A 21,607-nucleotide genomic window follows, 5' to 3' on the forward strand; every position below is an offset into this window, starting at 1 on the left:
TTTAATCTTCAGGCAAATACCATTCAACTCAGCACTTTGTTTATCTGTTCAGGCAAAATGTCAGTCTATGGATTGCTAAATAGAATTTACATCACTTGCAATGCAGATTTTTTAATCTACATCTTTTGCCATTTGTTTTTCCATTGTTGATGTTAAACTGTAAGCATGCTTCAAAATCCTTTGCTGACATATGGATTGAAGCTTCAGTACTTGTAAACTACGTTTTGAAATATCCAAAAGCTCAGATTAGGCCTGTGCAGTTCTTAAAAGTAGGACTACTTTATTTACAGTACCAGACTTCTAAATTGCTGTACAAACTCTGAAATACTTCCTTTGTATTTACAGGTGTAGTCTGTCAGCAGCTGTGGTTAAATCCGTGGTAGTGGAGCTAACTGTGTAAGACACCATAGAAGAACTTGGGTCATTAAGTTTGTAATCACTAAGTGTGTAGGAGTTGAGAGCAGAAGAACTGTGATACTTTTCTTGACATATTTTTAGAGATTGACTGTGTGCTTGCCTAATATGCTGGGATAATGTTAAAACGGGATAGATCAACTATTCCCATTGGCTTGGCCTCGTTGATGTAGATGAGATGAAAGCACCCTGCAGCCTCTTAACATGGTTGTGATTGCTTGTGATTCTTTCTAACAGGTGCAGTCAAATTCTTGTATTTAGAGTACAGAAAAATAAGGACTTTAATATGCCTACATGAATGGTGAAGGGAGTTGAAGAAGAAAAATACCATAAAGCAAGTATTTACAATACAATCCAGAAGTGCAATTAGAGTATGAAATGCCTAAGTGTCTTGGTTTCCTTACAGTCAGGGTGTACAGAAAGAAAGACGCTCAGGATTTGTGGAGTGGTTGCGTGATTGTCGTAATTCTCAATTTTATTAGATTTAGCTTTGCTTCTCACAATTATGTTCTATCAACCACTATATCTGCTTTAGTGGTTCCATGTCACTTTCCTCAAGATGAGTGTCCTCTCTGAAACCCTTGACTGGCTAAATCTTGTGCTTTAAGTCTCTTAGTTGTGTTGTGATTTTTTACAAGATTCTTAACTAACCTCAAAATTTGTGAGGGATGCTTTTCTTACAAGGACCCACATGATGACTTTTATGCAGAGAATGCATAAAAGCATCTTCTTTATCTGAGAGGTACACTGAAAAAAGGTGGGGATGAGTGTTTGCCCTCATACTTACAAGTTGTGCATGCAGCCTTGCTGTGTCTGTCCAGTAAGTGCTAGCAGCAGAAATAACTATCTTTGGGTCAGATCTGGTCCCTGGCACCAGTCTGTCTTCCTGATTTGACAGGGACTTCCCTGTGGGTTCCCCTGCATCAGTAGTGACAACACTTCTGAAATACTGGCTCTACTGAATTTCTGACCCTGATAAGAAAGACTTTATCAAACCACAGGAACTATTTTACTTGAAGTTCCTGTGTTTATACATACAGAGTTTTTTTCCTCAAATTTAAACTTTGCAAATAATTTATATAGGAATTTCAAAGTCCTCCTGATAACCTGGGTGTTAACTGGGCAGCTATTGCTGACAGATTCTGTTGCAACAGCTGTAAGATATTATAAAGAGAAATTGCCCTTCTGAAGATCATCACCTCTGACATCTACACTTCAAGAAGTTTCTAGTACATATTTTATCTGGGCATCTCAATCTGCCAGTTCTTCATGTTAGAAATTGGAGCACAGTGTCTAGTGGAATCTGCCCTTGCCCTGCAATCCTTCACTGAAGGGTAGAACTGGGCTGTGTTATGGATTTGTACAGGAAAAGATCTTTTTGTATCCTAAACAAGACTGGGGGTTGAAAGGAAGCTCTGGGTCTAATTTATTTCGGACAGGTTCTGTATGACAGAGCTCAGTTCTTACTTTTTGATACCAGGGGGATGCTTTCACCTGTCTTGCAGAATGTTTAAATTGAGTTGGTGTCATTTTCAGTCAGAAAAAAAGTACTCAAGTCCTAAATCTTTCCCGTTGAAATTTGGCTGCTATCTTGGCAGTGCCACATAAAGCCAGGGGAATGGATAGAAGCACTTGGCTTCAGTTTGTTTTGAAAACACAGCTTAATAAAAGGGGTCTGTAACGGGAGCATCAGCATCACATAGCCAAAGAGAAAGGGAGGTCCAGGTTGTGCTTAATAGGACACTATGATATCTTGGCCCTCAAACTAGGAATAATTTTGGATTAACTATATATGACCTGGTAGTTGTTCTCTCCTGCATGCAGTCTTGTATTTGGTTCCCAGTTTCTCTTTCTTTTGAGTGTAGTTGATGCTATTTTTGAGTGCCTTTGTAGATTCTGAGGCAGGCCCAATATACCGACTTTTCAAGTTTATTCCATGTGTTAGCAGAAAGACTGGGACCACATCTTGGCTATGAATTTCTTTTGCATCAGTGAAAAGGTTCTTTTCTTGTGAGAGTTGTATTGCTTGATGCAAGGATGCCTCTTCTGAAAGAGGATTGATGCTTATCCTCCTTAATGATGGTAGTCAATTTGGCAAAGAGCAGGCGCAATGGAAGTTTTATTCTCTGAGTTTAGTAGAAAGCTAGAAAATTTTTATTTTAATCATGACAAAGAAAACTGATCTTATGGGAATGTCATGGCTATTAGTACAATTTTGCTAGAATTACATTTAAAATCCAAAGATTTCCGGCAGATAGTGATGAACAAGGAAGTTCTGGGCAGGGATTTCAGGATTCCATGATAAAGGGAGCTGTTTAATTAAGCCTTTTTTTTAATTATAGCTAAACGTAAAGGCATGTGTCAAGAAGGGAGAGAAACAGACCCATTGTATGAAATGGAGAATTGGTATCCAGCAAAGAAATCCATTTTAAAAGGGTGCTTGAAAACCAAGGAGGCCATTTAGACAAGACAATCCCAGGACCAAAAAAAAATTGTGGAAGACTTGGAGCTCCATGCTTTGCTTACTGAACCCAAATGTAAAAGTTCTTTTTTTATCGGTTTATTTCATAGAAGGAAACTTGCAGGAACTGTGCTTTCTTTTATCAAGAAAGGCAAACCAAGAATTTGTTTGAAAACTGAATTTGCTTTAAATTGGAAGGAAAAGCACAATTTAACAGTGAGTTGTTGAAACAGCTGTTGACATTAGTGAGCTTTTAGTTTCCTGGTGTGTGTGGATCAAGACAAAATTTTATGTTTATTTTCTCTTAGCTAGATATGTTTTAGTCAAAATAATAGAGTAGTTAAGAAAATGCTCTCAGTTCGGTGTCAGAAGGGACCATTCATGCTTTCAGCCTGGTCTTTAAAAACTATGAAAATGTGCAGCAGGCTGATGTCACTCGCTCCTAATTAGAGCCTTGTTGTGCTCTATATTTGTGAGAACTGATTTTAGTATCTGCAGCTGAAGGAAGGAAACTCCTCAAATGTTAATGCATCCAAGAGTAGGGGATGTGAGCTGTAGGAGGGAAATCCGCTGCTGCCATGCCAGGTGGAGGACTGTCAGCCTTTCCCCTGGCCAAACTTCCATTAAAAAAGGAGGAAGGTGAAAACTTTTCTATTTTGCACATCCAATTAGAATTTCCCCGTCAGATGAATGCTCCATTAGGAGGGGGAGGGAAAAACCAAACCTAACCAGTACCTGCTGTGTATGTGATACTCTGAGCTAGAAGGTGCTGCTTGCAGTGGTCTGTAGCTGGGGAACAGAGTGGGCTGTAGTGCACCAGCCCCAGCTGAGGGATGCACAGGGACATGTTAACCGTGTTCTCTTTCTGAATGACAAACTGCAATGTATAAATAGTTGGAATGAGGACTTCATTATAGCCATACAACATCTTTTATGAAGTTTCTTAAACTGGGCATGATAAATCACTTGCTGGGTTACAAGTCAGTAATGAGGGAGATAGGGGAATGCATTTTCTTTTCATGGGCTTTAAAAAGCATCTTGGAAGTAAGGCATGCTGGAAGAGTTGAGGGGGATGCAGCACCCACGTGTTGGATACTTTTGCTTGATGTTGCTGTGAGGGAGCTGGAGAGCAGCTGGGTGCCACTGGCAGCCACTGCCTCCCACTCCTGTGTGAGACCACATTCCAGCATGGTGGGGGTTTTCTTGTTTTCTGTGTTGGGCTGTGGATGCTGGAGGGCATTAAGAGGAGAGTTCAGAGGACTGTGGGTGGGGAGTTCATGCTAAATCTGTAATAGTGGCAGGAGTTTGGGGGTAGTTGTTTTTAAAAGAAATAGAAACCAGCAAATGCAGCATAGACTGCTGAAGTCATAAAGCAGAAGGTGTTATGAGCCACAGGAGGGCTAAACAGTTGAACAATATCAGCTGTTTCACTCATAAATGATAATTAATATGTCTTTTTTATTACCAACTCAATTTCTGCTGCTAGCTTGGACTTTTCTGTTACTGTCAATAATGGTTGGGTTTTTTGAACGTGGCCACAGTTTGCTCAGGAGCCAGTGCCACCTGTGGGGCCCAGAAACCTTCTGCAACAGGATGGGAACGAGCAGCTACAGAGACAGGCTCCAAAGAACAGAAAACTTACTACACTGGGATAAAGTCTCCTTTAAAGGAGTTTCTTCCCTTTCCAGCCACGTGTCAGAAACCTGTGATAGAAGGGGACTAGAAACTGAATGATGGATTTAAAAAAGCTGTAGCCTCCCCCCTCCCTCCAGTTGCTTCTTACATTTACAGGGTAAAATTAATGAAGTTAATTACATCTACTCAAAATCTCTTGGTTGAGTGAATTACTTAGCTCCTTTAAAGTAGAGACATAATTTTCTGCAGGATCCACAGGCTTTTTTTCAGTCTTGGTTGGTTACTCTGGTTTATAGTCCCCATGATGCATGGTTGCTATCCGAAGCACTCTGGGGTGCACCTTTTAGAGTAATACAAGATGTCAAATTCAGATTAAGGACATCTGCAATGTTCAAAGCAAAAATACTGAAATAATTATAGAAATACTAATAAAGTCCAATTTCTAACAAAGATGAAAAAGAGGATGGATCCAGAGAGTTAAAACGTAAAGCAAAATAACAGGGCAAGATGCTTAGAAGGTAGGAGTATGTCATGTAATTAGCAAAGAAAATATCTAATACACTGCTTATCTGACAGTCTTTTATTCCCTTTGATGTCATCATTTCCAAAATGCAGCATTAACCAAAGGAATTTTCAGGGGGGTGTTTACATGTTAAGGTGGAAAGAAAAGAAAGAAGGCCAAAGAATATTCTGTGCAATCCAAACATTTACAAGTGATACCTTGCAGTGTATAGTATTCAAGATTAGGACTTCAAAGAATGTTTGGAGAGATCAAGAACACGATTGTGGGGCTTTAACTGATAATTTTACTTTAAGATTACCCAGCGTGTAAGGTTGACATTAAAGATAAGCCTAAACTTAGGGCTGGAGGCAAACTTCGGCATCCAATTCAGTTTTCACTGAATTGTAAGGTGGGAGGTTTTTTTTTTGTTGTTGTTGTTTTTTAGGAAACTTTTGTGCAGATTGAATTTTAAGCTTTCTTGCTTTATGTATTTTTTGCTTTGGGGATATTTTTAAAATTAAAAATCAAATAGAAGTTTTTTGTATGTAAACACTCATCTTGTGTCTTTAATTTTTGTATAATACTCCTTTACTGCTGTGCCCTGGGCTTGCCCCAGGCCAGTACCTCCTGTGGCACCCCATGAGCAGCACCTTCTAGGCTGTCTCTGTCCTTGTGTCTCGTGACAGGCAGAACACATCATGTTTTGTGAAATGTAATTCAATAAGACCCTGGTTTACATGGAAAACAAGGTGATATGTACATTACTAGAGCTTTCCTGAAATATTTTGGCAGTGTTTCCTAATGGCAAACTTCAGATTTTTCAGTTAAGTCTTGTGTTTCAATTTCCCATCGATAAAATTCTAATTCTTACTGCATACAAGTTCTCATTATACACAAAAGCAGTGCTAACAAATTCATTTCCCAGGAGAAAAGGCAAAAGCATCCCATATGAGATCCTGATACAAACAGTTGCCCCCACAACATAGGCAGTGTGGTAATATGGACTTAAGCGTGGCATGAAGTCTCATATGGTGGCCCACCAAACATGAAGACCATGAAGGTTTTGAACAGCTACATTATCTAGGCATTTGGTTAGGGCTCTCTGAACACACACACTTGAAAAACCAGTTTAACAGCAGCTGAGCACAAAGTCAAGCAAGTAAGTCTGGGCAAGCATTGGGAAATCCTCCAAGGGAACAAATATTCTCAGCTGATGATACTTCTCCAGGGCATTAGGGATGTGAGGTGTCCTTTGGAGTCACATCACTGCAGGTGACATTCCTTGTGTTAATGACTGAGCCATACCAAAGGAAGTTGTACTTCCATTTCAGAAAACCTGTAACATTAACTTATTTTTGTTTGGGTTTTCCTGGGCTAAGGCTGACTGAGAGAGAAACTTGTCTTTGGTTTGGTTTGTGCAGTGTCCAGCACAAGGAGTTGCATACCCGTGAATGAGGTTCATTAAGAGCTGTTGCAGTAAGAGCAAAATGATGTCTTGACCACTTAAATTACATTTTAGTAGAATACGTGCTCTAAAACTCCCATAAAATTCACAAACTGGAGACAAAATATTTCATATATCTGTTGGTTGACCCTGAGATTAGCTCAGTTGGTTAGAGCACGGTGCAAATAACACCAAGGTTGTGGGTTTGATCCCTGTATGGACCATTCACTTAAGGGTTGGACTTGAGGATCCTTGTGGATCCCTTTCAACTCAGAATATTGTGATTCTGTAATTGTACTGAATACAGGAGTGTCTAACATAGAGGGAGCACTCCTCTGAAAATGGGTAGTTTTAGAAAGAATCAAAGGATAGGTGAGTTATCATAGAGACTTGTTCTTTTTCCATTTATGTTTTGAGTAGAAATTAGTTTTACCTAAATGTTAGAGATATTACATATTCGTCATCATTAATAATTTTTATTATGTTCTACTAAGAACATGGAAACCCTTTATTTTCTATTTGTTGCTGTGAAATTGTTTCAAAATTTACAGCTTCACAGATGTAGACTCTATCAGTGGTTTTTAATTGTGCATATTTATGATACTGGTGTTTTACAAGATTCTGGAGCCCCTCAGGTGTCACTGTTCTCAGCTGCTGATGGAAACACCTTAGCAGCAGCAAATACACTGCTGGCAAAAGGAATTGCAATGCTAAGATAAGGTTGTTTCTAATCTAAGTGTTTCTCATTCGAGAATCACAGTATGAGGAAAAAACATACTCGAGTTATCAGTCAATTGTGGCTTTTTTCTAATGTACTATATTTACAACCTCTGACAATTTGAGCTGAGAGCAGCAAAAACCTGGCCTAATTGCAAGGACTGCAAAAAAATACTTGCACTTTCTCCTCTGAATAAATGGTTATTTCTTGGGAATGAAATGCATATCTGCATTACAAAAGAAAGCAATAACAGTGCTGTGCCTTTGCTCATTAAGCGCTTGGAGAAGAATGAACAAATCCACATTTTTTTTCATGTGTACCTAGATTTCAGATCACATACTAGAGCATGTTCCCCAATGCCTCTAAAGGATATATTGTACATTTTGATGATACTTTTATTACCACTTTTCACTTTCAAGAATGTCTGTAAAGATTTTGGATATGCTCCTGTGCGTTAGTATGCCAAGAGGAAGCCTTTGTAATTCTGCAGTATAAGTATAGAAAGTTACTCAGGATTTCATAATATGTCAGGAATTCATATCAGCACCAAATTGCTTATGATTTGAATGAGATATGTGTTACTTCTGTGAGACTGTATGTAAATAGATATGTATTTAAGCAATATTTTTTTTGCAACGTTACTGACTTAACTTGTAAAATACTGTTGTTTTTTCGTCTTAGGTCTGAGGGTAACTGTGTTACTAACTTCATCCCTCATGGTGTTGGGAGCTGGCCTCAGATGTATTCCAGTCTCAGACCTAGAAATTAGGAAGAAGTAAGTGAATTAAGTTGTTTTTAATATACATATTTTATTCTTTCTGCTAATATAATTTTTGCTGCTACTGCAAAGAAATGTTAGTAAAAATTTTCTGTATGAAGTTGATATGCCAAATGTTTGTTGTGTGGCCATGGGCTTACATGCTTCTTTGCTTTTTAAATGGATTTTTCTAGTCCTTCTTTTACATCGTATCTGAAGATCAGAAAGCCCTTTACAAACTTGAGTTAATTACGCCTCACCCCATCCTGCATAGCTAATATTAATCTGCTTTGCAAATAAGGAAGCAGAGATTTAGAGAGGTTCAGAAATTGGCCCAAGATCACAGAGGGAGCCATGCCTCAAACCCCAAAAATATGTAATTTGTATGCAAATATTAAATAGTTAGTTCATTTTCTCATATTGGATGTGTGGGATCATGCCATGAGACAGATGAAATTGCGCAAAATGGCCTTTTTCATGTAGTCTCTCCCGGTGTGGATTCCAAAGAAGGCTTGTACTTTATCTGCAGTGAAATGGTTGCCTTCTGTACACATGCAGTTGAAGAGTTTGTGATAGAAACAGATTCCTTCCTAAAAGTCACACAAACCAAACGATTCAATTGTCCTGTCAACGTATCCTGAACCTGGGCATCCTCAAGAAGTACAGAGTATGTTTTGTACAGCCAGGGAATGTGGATCACTTGTTATTCACTTAACTTTCTTTTTCCTCTTATGCTGAAAGAGGTAGGAGTACACGGGCATTACTACACCTTCTTTCTTCTTTAAAAACAGCAGTAGCACTAGGTCTTTACTAGTTATGCTTGCATAATATGTAAACATGAAGAAAAGAACTTATAAATAAAAGATTTCTATGTGGATTGGGTTTTTTCCCCCCTTGAACTCTAGTCAGCTTCCAGGCAAGTCCTTTTATTATTTCAGCAAGTTATTTGACTTTAGGGATTTTTTGTTTTATTTTTTTTTTTATTCCTCTTAGTATTGCTTACTCTGAAAATCAACTTGGAATCTTTTTAAGTTGGGAAAGAAAGTGTTTGGTGTGAAGTTGAAAGCCGATGACTGGGTGCCATGGATAAAGCAAAAGAAGAGGTTCAGAGAGAGAACCGAGAATGTAAAAAACATTGACTGTAAAACCAGCCCTGATAAGCAAACTGCGAGCAGTGTGTCAAGTAGGGGAGATGCAATATCAGTCCTTAGGTGCTTAGTGAGCATATAAGGAAGCACCCAAGGTGCTGCTGATGTTGGTTGCCCAGTGTTGCCTATTTCAACATGGTGTTCAAGGACTCTGAGAGCAGGGGAGGCTGAACTAACCATGTTGTGCTACCATTCACAGTGACCCTTTTAAGGAAAATGTACTGTTAAGATGGCCAGGGAGAGCTGTTCTCATTGTGCCCTTTTCCTTAAAATGTTAAGGGGTACTCGACATTCAGTTTGTTCATTCTCATCAATCTTGGATTAAATATCGATAGCTTTTAAATGGGCCAGATGGCTTAAATGCAATGAAATGTGGTGTCTTATGTAGCTTTTCATTTATGATTTATGCCAAAAGACATGTACTGCCCTAGGCTTTACCAAAAACAAGGATGAAGGCTATAAGTAGCTGAGAAGATGAAAATTCCCAAATGAGATTTAGATGTGAGGTGTCATTTGGGGAGTGGGAAAAAGAGTGTCCACAAAATCTCAATCACCTTTAAACAAAGTTTTCCAGTGTAGCTGCAGCAAGGACACCTAGGAGAACAATTAAATACATGCCTAAGGAGAAACGTTCACAGAACAACTTCTTTAACTAGGAAAGAAAAGGATTGTATAGAGTCTGATGAGTGAGATTTATAAAACATGATGTTAAAATTTATTGAAAACTATGTAGGGGGAAAAAAAGAGTATAAGCAGAATCCTGATGGAAAAGGTTAATAATTTCATATATTCATGCTGTGAAAATATGCATCATCTCCAGGTGAAATTGATAAATTTGCCTACTTAGCCTACTTCCAAAAAAGAGACATTTTCAAGAATTTCAGCTCTATCTGAGGAAGTAGTTTGATCTTTTAAACAGTTTGATTAAAAATCTACAGAGAATTAATTAAAGCTAACTGTGTGAAGCAAAAGGATGGTTTTCAGTGAAGTTTCTTGAGACATTGTAAATAATTGTACAGGCTGTGTGATGTTTTGTCAAGTAACCTGCATTGTTTTGAGGGCTAAGGCTGAAGGCCAGTTTTCATCTGTTACTTGAAGCATGGTACCAAATAAAATAATATTTTTGATATGAGCATTACTGCTTAATGCATTAGCCACAGCTTACTGAGCACTAAATTATGCACTTATTCTGAATATGTGTATGCATTAATACAGCAACCTGAATGTTACAGAGCCTGTCAGGTGGACAAGATTACACACAAGCTAATATCAAAGCATTTCAGAAGACAGTGTAAATGGAATTTCTTTAAATGCTTTTGCATGTTTTGTAGTATGTTCCTTCAGACCTTGAGTAATTTGCAGTAATATGCTGAAGGATTTCCATGGGACAATTATGTCAGAGTTAACATGCATAAAATTATAAGAACGTTCATGACGTTTGTAAGGTTTAGGTTGGGTTTTTTCTACTTTGTAGCTGTCTCTGAACACTAAAAAAAAAAATGTTATCAAATTGTACCTTTTCCTGAACCTTCTTCCCTTCTCTGAAGGTTACAAGAACATCACTAGTGCTTTTTGCCTGCATTTTTCTTAGTTCTTTTTGACTCCTGCTTGTCACCGAGTGAATATTTTCATTTGACTCTTTTAGAATGTGATTATTTTGTCCTGAATGTTAACATTACTAGAAGTCCATTTCTTTATATAGTAAATCAGGGTTGTTTTTTTTTCTCTTCACATAACACTTCATATTTACCTCATATTCTGTGTTTAGGAATAGATTTACGCACATCTTAGGTCTTAAATCTAGGCAAAAAGCTGTTTGAGCTGAAATGTGTAAGAAAGAAGGAAATAAAATGATGCAATCAACTCATAGCCATACATCTTTGGCTTTTAAACTGACCATGTGATGTAAGACTTTTTAAATGTTTTGAAAGACAGGATAATTAAAGACATGAAAGTAAAGGATGTAACATAATTTGTCACTTGTATTGAATATATTAATTAAGCAATTTAGTAGAACTGAGTGTGCTATGGACTGGTAGTGTTTGTCCTTCACATTAGATTTCACAACAGACAAGTAGTTATTGAGGACCTTGAGTCACAGCAGTGAGAGGGCTCTCCTTGGCAGTAAATACCATTAAAATGTTTGTTGGGAATCCAGGAGAACCACACAGAGAATGACAGTCGTTTATGAGAGTAGTTGGTAGATCCTGTAAAGGGGTCTTTTTGTTAATCCTACTAGTTCTTTGGATTTTAAGTCTTTTTGCCTACTCTTGGATATAATGTTAACTCTTTCCGTTACTATATTTGAAGAATTGCTCTTACCACATCTTTGGTACATTTTGTTTCTATTAGCTCTAGTTGCAGCCTAGTTTGTATTTTCTTCTTGTTAGACTTAGTCTTTAGTAGTTCCACGTTTTCCCTTTTTCATCCCTGCAAGCCTAAAGAATGACATGAGATCATCTCATTATTTGTCTTTTGAGATCCTAAGACTGTCATAAGCCACTATTCTTATGCATGAAAAATGCAAAGGGGCACCTCAGAAGAGGTAATTTCAGTAAAGACATGCTAGGATTCTCATATTCCCTGGCAATACTGAACACACCTCTATGCTGAAAAAAAATCGCCAAACTGGAGCATCTGTGGAGAAGAGGGATTAAAATGTTCCAGGGAATGAGAAGAGCCTTTTAGGAGAGGATGGTAGGAAAATCTGCCTGTAAGAAATAAAGACAGATTATGATTCGTGTTTCGTGCTCCTTAATTCGCTGGGGAAGAGGAATGAAAGAGGATTTAATCTAAAGTGAGGTTCTGGGAGTAAAAAGATGAATAAACATACCTGTTTGTATATGCTGCAGCTCAGCAAGTGTAGGAGGAAAACGTTACGATGGAGCACTCGCCTGGCACTGGTGGTGCTGGTTTGCACTTCGGCTGCAGTGCTGGGGGAAGGCCAAGCTGGGTTAATCCATGGTATCAGAAAAAGAGGTCAGTGGGGAAAAAAGGAAATAGGTCATTCACGGGTAGGTTCTCATGGGGAATACTTAATTGTATTAAGTAACTGTAACTCAACAGTTTAGCTTGTTTTTATTATTTCCACCAGCTTCATCTTGTACACAGGGTTTATTTTTTGACCTCTGCTCCAAAGCATTTGTTGTAGATGAGAAGTTCTGTGAGTTGTTCCTAAGCAACAGTGATTTTTTCCAGCTTTGCTTGTTTGTTGATGGTAGTGGGAGGTGATTTAGTGTCCCTCTATCTGCCCAGTGGTCCTACCTGCCACTGCTTGAGCTGCATGTCCTGTGGCACACCAGCAACCACTCAGGTGGCAGCCAAATGGGCTTCTCCTTCAGCTTAAACAGCCTGGGTGAAAAAAAAAGACAAATGATCAGTTTTGGTTATAAATGCTCTTTCCTTTTTCACCTGTGCTGGATTTTGGCTGTGGCACTGTGGTTGTCATCCACCTCCCCCAGCAACCAGGGTGGCCGCTGAATTAGCAGTTTACAGACCCTGTGTAAATTCTTGGAGTGATGAATCCAGGACATTAAAGGAAACTCTTGAAATCTCAGAAAGGGCTTGATATTGCAGCAGTATTTAGTGGGCAGCTTCTACAAGGCCTCAGTTAGTGTAAGCCTTTGCTGGGAAGAAAGAGAATTTATATTCTCTGTGGGATATTTAGTTTCATCTCATATAATGGTAGGTGGTATCCTCAAATGTAGAACACTTTTGATTTTTTTAATCCTATTTAAAATCTTTGCCTTAGTTTGTGACTCATGTTGGCTAATTTCTGTCCTTAAAGAAGAATTCGTATTAATTGAACTTATACTAAAGTTGCTGCATTATAAACAAAACACCCTCTTGCTCTTTCACTCACTTAAGAAAAATTATTCAAGAATGTTTAAATAGGTCTTATTTATTCCATTTCTTAATTTACTGCATCTCCTGTTCACTTCTACTCTTTTACTAAAAATCCTACTTAGGACCTCTTTTGTGCTAAGTAATCTTAATCAGTTTTCTCCCACAGCAGCCCCAATAGCTGGTGCACTTCCCTGATAATTTGTTTCAGTATATTTTGCCTCATTAGCCCATAATGTAATTGCCTACTTTGTGTTTACAACAATGTTGTTTACTTTGGGTCTGTTCATATTTGATGAATATGTCTTCTGTTAGTGTTGCTTTAAAGATGTCTTCTTTTAGTAATGGGTTAGTGGAGAGGGGGAGCTTTAAAAGAAAAACAAAAACCCACAACCTTTTAATAAAAAAATTTAAAAAAAAAAGGAAGCTTTGATTTTTGTGCACCCTCATCCTTGAAACCTGGATAAAGTGAAGAAACCCTCTTCTCAGCTGTGTGATGGTTGTGATGGCTGCACAATAACATAGTCTGAGGATGTGATTGAATTTGTCACCATACTGCCAGGGGTCTCAGTGTACTCCCCCTTCATCCCTTTCCTCTGTCAGAATGTCTGATGGAGATGTCAGGGCCTTGGCCTGAGATTGCTGCTTCCTCTCCTTGCAAATCCTTGTCTTTCTCGGCAGGCTCTCAGTAATAAGTTTTGGAGTAACTCCGGCTTTCCAAGCCTTTAAATTTGAAACCAAACCACACTACTTTTCATAGCATTTATAAATGGGTTTGCTGTTTTCTTTAAGCATGGGAGAAGAGGTATGAGGCTGGGATGCCTGGTGGATCCTATGGTCCTTTCAAGTCTGGTCTCATAATGGTGTGACTGACAGTGCAGAGACCATGGTTTGTACAAGGGGTAAAATATCTGCCCAATTCCTGATGAAGATGGCTAAATGTACATTTTTAAGTTTTTCTCTTTTCTTTTTCACTCTATTGTTGGCGATAATGTACCACACAGTGACTCAGGCTTTCTTCTTGTAATAATATTTCTTACTGATGGGGAAAAAACAGCTTTAAATTATTCCACATATCAATGGTTGCATGCATCAAAAACAAGCTGAAAATGCTAATGGCCTCAATCCATGAATATCCAGAAGGCACAAAGCTTTTGTAGTATAAATATGTCATTTAATGAAAATATTGAAAGGAAGTGCATTTCCATGAAATTCATCCATCAGAATGTTATTTTTTAATATATGAATTCATTGCTTTACCCAGAGGTATTTTTCTTTCAGTCTTTTTCCAGACATAGAGCCTTCTTACACTTTCTTTGGGTTATGAACAAAACAGCATCTGCCTCGGTTCTCCCCATACTTGTAGCAGTGAATTGCTGTAAAGCATGAATTTGACCTCCCTAATTCTATCTTTGCCTTAAAAGTACTTAAAAAGATTCCACTTAATAGAAGATTCTTTTATTGTATTTATTTTTGTGAGTCTAAAAGAAAAGCTCCATCCACTTCTAGTAACTTGATTGTGAAAAATCAGAAGTGGTTCTTGACAAATCTGGCATCAGTTCCCTCTGAGGGATAATAAATCTCCTGATGTATTATGTGAGTACGTCCATGTCTTTTCCTGTGCCTTTTTCTGGGCAAGCAACTTGCATCATACATCAGTGTAGATGCTCTAGAATAGGAGGTATTTGCTTGCTTTGTTGCCCTGTAGTGACACTAAATTCAATAGCACTTGAAAAGTGCTCTGAAGTTCTCCAGTGGAAAGGTCTCTTTCATTTGCTTCCAGTAGTTCCCACAGTGAGCTAATCGCTACATAAACCTATTTGTCTTCCAAATTAGCAGGAGTTGAACGATCCACTTCTTTCAATGAGTGAAGTTGTCAAGCATGTGAAAGAAATATTAGCCATCCATTTCGGTAAAACATTAACTTCTTTATCCAGAATTGCTTTTTGCATTAATTGTTAGGATCAGCAGTTCATCTACTAAACTTTTCCATGCTAAAAGCATGCTACAGCGCTGTCTTCGTGCAGCAGCAGACTGGAACTCTCAGTGACTTGGTTGCTCCTCACACTTTGCCCAACAGTGGCAAAACTGAATTATACTTTATTTTCATTCCTTTTGTATAGAAGTTTGAATAGCGACTAAGTGGTCAGTTCTACGGGCAGCTAATGGGAGAAGCATGATAAAAGTTTCAGGGAAAAAATCTGCACCAAAATCACATTTTTACAAGGCTCTTGAGCTCTGCTCCCTCCTAGGACCCAGAGGAACTGGGTTTCCCAGCTGTCCAGTGGTCATCATGTTTAGAGAGTCAGAGCAGCACCCTGGGGCTGACAGCCCTGCTCTTCCCATGTTGTCTGCCAAAGAAAAGGTGAAAATGCTTTTTCCACACTGTTGATCAGTGTTAAAATACCAGCTTCTCCAGTCTCAGCCTTCCCAGAACAAACTCAAATTAACACATCTTGGAGCTGAGCTGTGGGGGCTTATTTTGGTGTTGTGGTTTAAATCCGTTGTGTTAAAAGTAATTTTTTGAGTAAGTAATTTTCCTCTACTGTTGCCTTTGTTTCCCCATCTGACTATAGAAACTAATGAGTTTTTCTTTCATTTAAAATTCTCTTAAGTCCAGGCATGAGACATACAGTGGTAGAAACACTAAATGTCTGGGTTTTTTACCTAGAAAAAGTGTTTATGTAACACACAGCTTTTAAATAGCTTAATAAATCCAGTACCTGATGTGACTGTGACCGTGCATGCAAAGTTTCAACTCATACTGGGAGAAAAAGATAAATAAAGCTGACTGTAAATGGAAGTGCTTTCCCATCTTAACTGGATGGTATTATCATCAATCACTAAAACCTTTTTGTCTACAATCTCACTTTTTTTTCCATACCCAGTTTTCTTAGTGATATTGTAATTTCAGCCTTTATAGCCTTCCATGGTTTTCTTTGTTGCTGCCTGTTAGGATATTGCAGTAGTGATAGCACGGAGTGAATAAAACAGGTATAACCAGGTTAGTTCTTAATACTGATGTAAAGTCTTCTGTCAGGGAAGTGATGAAAACCATATAATTAAAGTTATTTATAATGTGACTTGACAAAAAAATTGGAAAAGAGGTGACAATATAGTACAGTAAGTGTTTTTCTACTCTAATTTCTATTGCTGTATTTGAACTGTCCCTTGTACTAGTTTTTTTGCAGTTCAGTTTAGGAACAAAAATGATCTTTATTTCATGTAAAAGGGATATGTGTGAATATGTCTGTGTGTTTTGTTTATATATAGATAAATACATAATATAAATGTATAAGTTATCCATTACTGTGATGCTCTGGCAATGATATTTCACACTAGCATTTACTACCAGTCCTCAAATAATTTTTCTTCTTTTTTTTTTTTTTTTTTAAAGGGCTCGTGCTCAATTGCAAGTTCAAAGTTTGGTAGAGCACACAGATTCATTAGCAAAGAGATCAGATGTGCAAAAACCTTGACATTTCAAAATGAGTCCTGACCTGGCTTCTGAAATGGTTAAAACAAGATATTTTGGGTAGATGTTTACTTCCCCACTTTTGCTTTAAACCAGTCAGTCATCAATTATTGTGTAAGTTGAGGATGAATTTCTAGTGTAGTTTTTTCCAATATTCTCTTCCATGATTGTGATTAAGAAGCCATCTACTCTTGTATTATTTTCTGTCATTTGAACTCAGTAACTTTCTACTTTTTGATACATGGAAATAATTAAATGATGATTGGATAAATAACGCATCTGAAAACAGCGGAGCTGGATAAATAACAGATGAACGTTACTGTGCTACTGTAATGAGACTGAAAAATATTTTTCTATCTGGGTAAGGCTATGAGCTAAAGTTATCTTTTTAGCCCTTTTCTTAGGAAAGAGAAATCTTGTTATGCAGAATGAAACTGGAATAGTGACAGGAAAAAAAAATGCAGTGTTCTTTGCAGCCTTTTGGTAGCAGAAACAAGAAGAAAATTAGGGAATAACAGAAAAAACCTGTCTTGGTCTTGGAGCAATTTTTAGCGCTGATGGTGTACAAGAGGAGACTCATGGGCTGTGAGAACAAAATCTAGCACAGCGCTGATAAGATGTTGTAACAAACAGCAAAAAGCCACCAGTACTGTTGTGTTCATATTTCTCTGTCAAATGGAGAGGCTGCTACATGCATCTCCCAGAGCAGCAGCTTAGTTAATGCTCTGAATTGTGTTTTGAATCTCTCATCCCTGCCTCTCTAGGGAAGTGAGTTAAAGTTGTGCAGAGGAACCATGCAAATAATCTTTTTCTCAGGAAAAAGTAGCTTAATTCAAGCCAGTATTGAAAAAGAGATAAAATAGGGCTTAGGCTGTTATCATATGCAGAGTTATTGGAGGTGGTAGTCTGTATACTGATGGCAATTTAGTCTGAAAAATATGTTAGACTTGAAAAATTAGGCAATATGAAGATACGAGATGTTCTACCCTGGATGATAATGTCAAGCTCGGTAAATGTCAGAAATGCAGATGGAAAAACCATGGGAAAATCCATGGGAACAGACAGCACACCAGGCAGGGCAAGGCTGGAGGGATAGCAACCAGGAGAACACCAACAGAAGAGACCTATAGAGAGACAAAATTGGCTTGCTCTTTCTAAAAAACCCCAAAAAACCCAACAAAACAAAGGCAGAAAGATAATACAGAATTAAAATTCTGAATTAAGGTCCTACTTTCTCCCTTGGGATCTGCAAAGTAAAATTAACATCTGTTTCTCCCTCAAGTATGAAGGTTGATTATAGATCTTTATTGAGATGGTAGAGTTTGATAGACAGAATCTTAATCTGAAGTACATGATAAGAGTATGTATAATTCTCACAGTCGATAAATTGCGGGTTTTTGTTTGGTGGTTTGGGGTTTTTTTGCAAAACTTTTCTTCTTCTACAAGAAAATGCCTACATGTTATTTTCTGATGATGCAGTTTCCCAAACATACAATAACTAAACCACGATTTTAAACATTACATTTTCTTTGGAGCAATATTTACTAAAATAAAATCTGTATATTTTGCAATAGTTACCTCACTTGCTACTGAAATGCAGCTGTTCCTGGGGATGTGCCATAGCTCTGCAAATACCCTGGAACAGTTTAGAAGAAGTTTGAGAATAACTTCCTGTAGTGACATAAGTAGAATGAAAATACCAAAGTGCACAAGGATACCTTGGTTTGTCCAAAGTACACTGAAGAGTAATCTTAGGGGATTGATGTACTGTGTCCTCCAGAAAACTACATCAGTGTTGTTTAGATAGTGCTTTTTATTTATTTAAAACTATTTCATTTTGGTTTAGAGAGAGAGTGTGTATGTGTGTGTCACAGTTTAACAAGCATTCAGAAGGCCTGACCATGCCTTGGTGATGTCCATCTGAAGCACATCATGAACAGTAGTAATGAAATCTGTCCTCACTCAAAAAGATATGTAGGAGAGGATATTATATTGCTTCTGTCCCAGCTCAGAAGAGGTTTCCTTCAGATGATATATAATAGCCTTTTTTTTCCTGTATACTTTTTATAAATTTTGTTTAAAAATTTAATTTCTAATTATCTGAGAATTGGTAGTATCCATTCCTTTGTATTGCAGTCTCTCTTGTTAATTCGATAAAGACTTTGTTGGCATTTCTTTTGCATATTTTGTTCCTTTGTGTGCCTGCTACACTGTATGTTGTTCAGCCATTTGTGGCTTGAAACAGTGCCTAAATGGTGGCTTATGTTTCCCTATTTTCAGGCCATAGCTTTTTATGTCTGACAACTCAAGTCTTGCAGCAATAACACTGAGTTCCTGCTATGGTTAGAAAAACACCACCCATTTGAAAATATCATCTGCCACCATTTCATTGCATATTGAATAGATCTGCTTTGGAGGGTTGCGATGCCTTGTTTGACTCTCTAGCTCTTTTTTAGACATGAAATTTTTATATAAATTCAAAAAATACTGTTGCCTTTCATGGCTAATCACCTTTTGGAAAAGTCAAAGTGGAAGATTTCTGGCTGACTTCCATGTGTAGGAGAGCCTTCAGAAAGTCCTTTCTGTATGTGCTCATTGATATTAAGCCAAACTTTGCAGAGACTTCACTGCTTGGAAGTACTATCTCTGTTCTGTCACCAGCCTTATCTGTTAAATCCCAATGAGTGTGAAAAACGAGAAAAATCTGGGTTTGCTTGGCTGTTTCAACAGTATGTTGAGAATGGCCAGATTGCTGGAGAAGACGATTCTCTTGGAAACCCTAACAGCCCGGCCTCCTCATCTGTAGGCACATAGAGCTCATCTGAGTGCGTAAATAAAAATAAATAATGCAGTGAAAAAATATGCAGATTATTTTGCTGAACTGTTTCAATTTTGGATCTGCCATAACTAATTTAAATCTTCTATTGGGATTTATGCATGCAAGGGGTCAGATTTAAGATGTTTGTAATTTAAAGCTTTTCTGCTACTACACCTTTTCTACTTTTATATCCTATCATGGTGCCTTTCTTTTGTGCAAAGAAAGTCCCTTTTGTTCCCTTTTCCTTTTCTCCTTTGAAGAGAACATTTGCTTCTCCATTTATATGAGGTAATGAGACCAGAGTAGCTCATGATTCTTTAAATCAATCAAATTGGGCTTCTTTTAGTGTATAGAATATCCTTTTTTTTCACAGTACTTTCATTTCTTTGTGCAGTTGCTCCATCTCCAGCACTCAATATCTCACATACCTTTTTAATTAAAAACCCCCCAAAAAGGGCAAGCAATTGTCATCCAAATGGCTGTGGCGTATTCTCTATTCCAGGCTGATTCACGGAGGGCAGCTGTTAAATGGCTTGGCGGGGCCAACCGTGATGAATGCGGCACCATTTCTTTCCACAACGTGGTTTTCTCCGGACGAACGTGCCACAGCGACAGCCATCGCCTCGCTGCTCAATTACCTGGGCTCTGCTGGCGCCTTCCTGGTGGGGCCTCTGGTGGTGCCATCTCCTAATGGGACAGCTCACCTCCTGCTGGCATCGCAGAGCAACACCGAGCACATCAAGGACCGCATCGAGGCTGTGCTGTATGCAGGTGTGGCTTAAAAATAAGTATTAAAGAAATAAGAAAATATTAAAAATGAGCATGTGTGTTTGGTACTTGTGAGCCAGTACCCTCTAGTGGCTGGTTTGCACAGGAACCGGCTTCCAACTGAGTGAAAATAATTAAGTGGTAATGTATTGTACCGTCAGAAGGGTTAATTTTTCCCCCGTCTGTGTAGGAAAGATTTAAAAATAGCCTATTGTACAGGCTGACTCCAGAGGAAGTAATTCAGTTGTTTATATCGGCTGATCTTGGGAGAAATGTCTCCTAGGAGAGCTTACACTTTCCCTGAGCTTCCAAACTGGTTTTTGCTTATTGAATTTTCATTAAAAATATGTGTCCATGACATGTTGGGTTTCTTTCTGTTGTGTCTGTAAGGATGGAAATCCAATAGTCTTTTAGCATTAAATTTCTTCCCTGCATTAAATCAGCCTTAATTTATGATTTGCATGTGCCTTTCAAATGTGATTAGATTATTAGTATTTAAGAATCTAACACTGAAATTAAAATGAAATAGATTTTATTTTTAGCTAAAACCACATAATTCATATTGGTGAGCAATTTCAATGACATGGCGACAGTTTAGTAGAAAAAAACGCTGATATAAAATTCACCTGATATAACTTGGATTTTATGTCTTTGCTCTTTTTCTTGCAATGGCTTCTACAGCTCTTTATGTCACTTACAAAACTCAGCAGCAAACTTTAAGGAAAATGAGTTAGTTAAGTGGCTTAGGAGCCTATGTTCTGATTCTTAAAGGATATAAATTGGCATAGCATTCAGAGCAGATCAACTCTTTACCATGTCATGATGGTTGCACATTTGATTGGGATTTTCCCCCTCTTATGATTGCAGCCTCTGAAATTCAGCCAGGAGATAGCCCTAAGTGTTCCAGAAGTCTTAAAGTGCATATACTGTGTAGTTTATATGGAGGTTTATGGGATTGAGTTAGCTGTTTGTGATCATTTATTCCTGGATGTTATTCTTGCGGAAATTTTGTCAAGTTAATATTCCTGCTGGGAGAGGGTCACTTTACTGTTCATTTTAAAGAAAGTGTAATAGAAGTTGAATCACTATTTCACCACTATTTTTGAGTAACCTACTTTTTACTGGACTCAGATGGAACAACAGTTAAATTTGGGTTTGGTTAAGCCTTATTCACTAGTAAATATGGTGTTAGACTGTGGAAATCTCATGGCAGATGAGAACGGCTAATATGAAAGAAGGAAGAATGAAAGCAAGTCAGGTTTTGTCCTGAGGAGCAGTAGATAAGGGGAGGAAAACTCTAGCAGTTAGAGAAGTGCTTTAGCTCTACCTCTTCAGATTTTCTATGGAGCGAGAAGAATTCATCTGCCTGAAGAAAGTACTGCTTTGTGCTTGAAACCACTGGTTTGGGTCTGGTAGCACTAGAAGCATTGCTTTCAGCAGCCCATTAGATTCACATTCTCTTCTGTTCTCTTTAGGGAGGTTTTCCTAAGCATTTTCTTCAGAAACAGGGATGGATCTTGCCACCAAGGTTAGGTGTGTCTTGCCTGCTCCATGTCTTAGCATGGCTCTTTATGCCTGTCTGAGCTGACAAGGGCTTGGGAACACCCCGTAGACTTGTTTGGAA

At 38.1% G+C, this 21,607-nt stretch overlaps 1 protein-coding gene across 1 annotated transcript in view; it reads left to right on the plus strand.

Moving 5' to 3' along the window:
* DIRC2 (disrupted in renal carcinoma 2) overlaps positions 1 to 21,607 on the plus strand; it is a 68,959-nt gene that overhangs the window by 11,355 nt on the left and 35,997 nt on the right. Inside the window, exons 2-3 of the mRNA XM_017823544.1 lie at positions 7,856 to 7,949; positions 19,718 to 19,986. Of these exons, the coding sequence (XP_017679033.1) occupies positions 7,856 to 7,949; positions 19,718 to 19,986 (363 nt within the window). The remainder of the gene's footprint in view (positions 1 to 7,855; positions 7,950 to 19,717; positions 19,987 to 21,607) is intronic.

The sequence above is a fragment of the Lepidothrix coronata genome, unplaced genomic scaffold, assembly GCF_001604755.1.
Source record: "Lepidothrix coronata isolate B3197 unplaced genomic scaffold, Lepidothrix_coronata-1.0 Scaffold103, whole genome shotgun sequence".
Classification (NCBI taxonomy): domain Eukaryota; kingdom Metazoa; phylum Chordata; class Aves; order Passeriformes; family Pipridae; genus Lepidothrix; species Lepidothrix coronata.